The sequence below is a fragment of the Carassius carassius genome, chromosome 10 (genome assembly GCF_963082965.1).
Source record: "Carassius carassius chromosome 10, fCarCar2.1, whole genome shotgun sequence".
Classification (NCBI taxonomy): Eukaryota; Metazoa; Chordata; class Actinopteri; order Cypriniformes; family Cyprinidae; genus Carassius; species Carassius carassius.
Genome location: NC_081764.1, coordinates 34,342,989 through 34,347,988, shown reverse-complemented (window position 1 = coordinate 34,347,988; position 5,000 = coordinate 34,342,989). Strand labels below are relative to the sequence as shown.

The following is a 5,000-nucleotide window of genomic DNA, read 5'->3' as shown; positions in this document are numbered from 1 at the left end:
CACACACACACACACACACACACACACACACCACACACACTCACACACACACACACACACCACACACACACCACACACACACACACACACACACACACACACACACACACCACACACACTCACACACACACACACACACACACACACACACACACACACCACACACACACACACACACACCACACACATTCACACACACACACACACACACACACACACCACACACACACACACACTCACACACACACTGTCCATCAACACTGACCACATTATATTTTCATTGCATTTTAACATGTTAAAGTCGACATGAACTCAGAACTGACCCCATTTTCTCATTAATTCATGTTCCTGAATGATTCTTCATCGGTGATGTTTATGGCAAAGAAAATAAGTTTATTTCATCAGAATGCAATAAGTGTTGACACATCTCTACTTTTTTTCCAACAATCTGTCATGTAGACTTTTTATTATCCAATCAATGCTTTGTGTCAATTAATAAAAAATATATATAATATGAATAATATAAATTATGAAGTTTCTCAATTGTATTTATCAGTAAATTGAATATTTATAAAATTAACAGTTAAGTATTATTTATATACTTTCATAGTATTTATTCATATTTTGTATTAGCTTTATTTTTATTATTTTATTAGTAATTTTTGGTGCTTTTGCCATTCCTTTTTTCCCCACTATTTAGCTTTTTTATATATATTTAAACACATTTAAAATGTTTTATTTAATATTTATTTTTTGCTTTATTTAAATAACATAAACAGTGTTCAGTAGCTGTAGCTTTAGTTAACTGTAACAACACTAATGTCAAAAATAATAATGTTTCCAGTTTCAGATTGCATATCTCTACATGAGTAATTAAATGTAAGTGAATGAGTGATTTGGTCATGTGACCCTTTATACACATACGATGCAGATGCACTTAAGATGCTTATAGATGCACGATGTTCAGGTTTTATCCATGTAGCTGCAGAAAAAGAGACCCAGCTAATACTCAATAATGAATGGTTTGATGTGTGTGTCCAGGGTCTGGCGATGCTCTGTGAGACCGTGGAGGAGTGCTGGGACCACGAGGCCGAGGCGCGTCTGTCTGCGGGGTGTGTGGAGGAGCGCATCCTCTCAATGCAGCGCATCACCAGCCTCATCGCCCCCGACGACATCCTCTCCGTCGTCACCATGGTTACCAACCTGGACTTCCCCCCTAAAGAATCCAGCCTATGATGCTGTTCTCTCGGCCAATCAGAGCACAGCGTGTGCGAGAGAAAACCGTACTCGAGCTAAAAGAGCGCGGGGATAATTCAACGACTCACACTTACACACGGAGGAACTCACCAGATCAAACACACACGGATGTCTCCGTCTGCACCAAAACCTCTTTTATGCATAAACGAAAGACTTTTGTGTTTTCTATGAACAGCAGCTCTTATGATTTTAGTATAAAATAGGGTGAAACTCTGGACTGCGTTTGCCGTTTCTTTTCTTCGAATCATTACAGTCTTGCCAATACGGGACACGGATTCTTGAGGAATTATGCTGAAATAACCATGAACCTCCCTAAACAGGTATACCTCATCTTGATTTCTTGTGCTTTTTTCTGAACAGCGGCTACGGAGGCGAGACGAGTCGCTGTAACACGCTTGTGTTTCTGCCTTTAGCTTCTCTGCTTCATCTCATGGCAGCCTTCACTGCTCTTTCTGAAGGGGTCGTATCATGAGGAGTCAACGCTCGCTCCACTGAATCACAGAAACCAGGGGCCAATATTAACTCTGCCAATGGTGGAGGATTTCGGACAGTTTACCGCTCATGCAACTCTATTTTTGCAACACAGTTTAGTAACACATATGCAAAATGAGCCTCCATATTCATCTAACCGCACCTGATGCATTGTGTTTGTTCATATTTATCTTTTAGTGGATTTATATGAGAAATAATCCAGCAATTTGAGTGATGGAGAGTTCATTTGACACGTTTCTGATGTGGTCTAGATTAACATCAGTGGATTAACATGTTAAAATCTGTTTCATGTTGAGAAACTAGTGCCACTGAGCCACGATGTCAAACTATGGAAGCTTAAAAAAAATGTACAAGGTAATAGCAACTTTTTATCTCATGATACAGATTCACTTTTTTTAAATCCTGAGTTTATATCTTGCAATTCAGACTGTTTATTTTGATATTCACATTTTGCATGATAAAAACTGAGAATTGTGAATTTTTCTTGCAGTTCAGAGTAAAATCTTGCAATATATCTTGCCATTTTTTTTTGAGTTTACATTTTGTATTTTCTTTCATTTCCACCATAAATTCCACAACAAAAAATAAAAAGCCATTGCAACTTTTTTCTTGCAGTTGCAACTTTACATTAGAATTCTGAAAGAAAAAGTATTAGTATTATAACTCGCCCGCTGTAAATTGCAAGAAAAAAAAGTCAGAATTTCAGTTTATATCTCGCAATTTCTATCAAAAAAAAAAAAGTCAAAATTGCAAGAAAAGGTTGCAATTATCTAAATTTAGTTTTTAATCCCGTGGCTGAAATAAGCTTCCAAATCAAACAATCTGAACACCAGCAGAAATAATGAGAGTACAGTGTGAAAGTTTGAGCTGTTAGGAATGACATTATTATCAGTCTGTCTCAATGTGATGTATTTTTACAGAGACTCTTGTTGCAGGATGGAGCTGTTAAAAACTAAATTGGACAATTATATACTCATTTCACATCAGAAGACATTTAGCAAAAATCAACTGCTTAACATTAGAAGTTGACCTTGAAGCGAAGGCTCCTTTACTGACGGTGTTTACACACAGCTGCATCTTTCAGGCTGTAAATCTGTCTCAACGCCACGTTCTCCTCCTCTCTGTCTCTCTTCATCTCTGTCTGAAGCACTACAGCAGTATTCAGGGACTTACAGCAATTATGCAACCAACACGCAGCAGCGATCGCAACTGTAGCATACAGTCTCAACCGCTTCTATTTATTTCATTAATAATGTGACAAACTCTCGGTACTGTGAAGACAAACCTGGTTATTATTTGCCTGAATGTGTTTGATGACAAACCGAGTGTGTTGGGTGAGAAGTAAGTTTGTAAAAGACATTTCAGATCAATCTGTAGTTCCCCCGAACACACACATGTACAGCAAACGAATAATGTAAATATGATTGTTGGTTTTAATTTATTAGACTAGCATGATGTTGCTCTGTTCTTTTCGGTGTCACTAATCAAAAACAGTCCTTTATAAAGAAATTATTCCAGAAGATTGTACTGCGGGGTATTTTATATTTGATACTTTTTCTTGTCTTAATGTTTGCAGGCTCAAACTCGCTGATTATGCATGTGATTCTCTTTTTTTAATTATAAAGAAATTTTTGTTATACTAATTTTCCATTAATGAATGATGATGATCTGATGAACTTATTCACTACCTTTAAATCATCATGAAATCTTCTCGAGCCTGTATAAATGTTTCTTCCACACAAAAAGGTATGCCATTTCATAAAAACACTGATTTATAAAGAAATAAAAAATGGTTATATATATATGTATATAGTTCAATGCCTTTTCAGTTAATTATGTAAATATACAAATATATATATATTTATGGAACTAATTCAAAAGGAATTAAAATAAACTATAGAAATGCAAGCTTGTTAATGGGTGTTACTTTTGGATGCAACTGCAATAATGTTGTACAACATCCTTCAGGGGCCAGAAAATTCTTTGAGACAAAGAAAGAACAAATTAGCAAACATATTTTGGCTACATTATTATATAACTTTTTTTTACTATTGCAAAAAAATAAATAAAAAATATATATATATATACACACATACATTTAAATATACAGAAAGCATATTTCAGCACGTAAAGCATGCAGCAGTGTTCAGCCGAGATCGCCCACTGTTTGACGTCTGTGGGGCATTGTGGGTACTTCTGCAGCGCCTCCATCACCTGACCGTGTTCCAGCATCAGACGCATCAGCTGATACTCACACTGAACCTTACACACACCTGAGTCCACCGGACGCACCAGCTCCAGCTGCAGCAGATGCTCAAACGCCTGAACACACACACACACACACACACACACACACACACACAGATGTGCATGCACACACACACACACACAGATGTGAACATGCACACACACACAGATGTACATGCACACACACACACACACACAGATGTGAACATGCACACACACAAACACACACAGATGTGAACATGCACACACACACAGATGTGCATGCACACACACAGATGTGAACATGCACACACACACAGATGTAAGCACACACAAACAGATGTGCACACACACACACGCACGCGCACACACACACACACACACACACACAGATGTGAACATGCACACACACACAGATGTGAACATGCACACACACACACACACACCGATGTAAGCACACACAAACAGATGTGCACGCACACACACACACAGATGTGAACATGCACACACACACAGATGTGCATGCACACACACACACACAGATGTGAACATGCACACACACACACACACAGATGTGAACATGCACACACACACAGATGTGCATGCACACACACACACAGATGTGAACATGCACACACACACACACACACCGATGTAAGCACACACAAACAGATGTGCACGCACACACACACACACACAGATGTGAACATGCACACACACACAGATGTGCACGCACACACACACACACACACACACACACAGATGTGAACATGCACACACACACAGATGTGCATGCACACACACACACACACACAGATGTGAACATGCACACACACACACACACAGATGTGCATGTACACACACACACACACACACAGATGTGAACATGCACACACACACACACACACACACACACAGATGTGCGCACACACACCGATGTAAGCACACACAAACAGATGTGCATGCACACACACACACACAGATGTGAACATGCACACACACACAGATTTGAACATGCACACACA

At 38.8% G+C, this 5,000-nt stretch overlaps 1 protein-coding gene across 2 annotated transcripts in view; it reads left to right on the top strand.

Moving 5' to 3' along the window:
- LOC132152211 (activin receptor type-2A-like) overlaps window positions 1-2,245 on the top strand; it is a 26,419-nt gene extending 24,174 nt beyond the window's left edge. Inside the window, exon 11 of one of the 2 annotated variants that reach the window (XM_059561007.1) lies at window positions 1,042-2,245. In XM_059561007.1, coding sequence (XP_059416990.1) covers window positions 1,042-1,236 — 195 coding nt within the window. In that variant the 3' untranslated portion in view covers window positions 1,237-2,245. The remainder of the gene's footprint in view (window positions 1-1,041) is intronic. The other variant, XM_059561006.1, reaches the window with a different exon arrangement.
- Window positions 2,246-5,000: the final 2,755 nt, after the last annotated feature.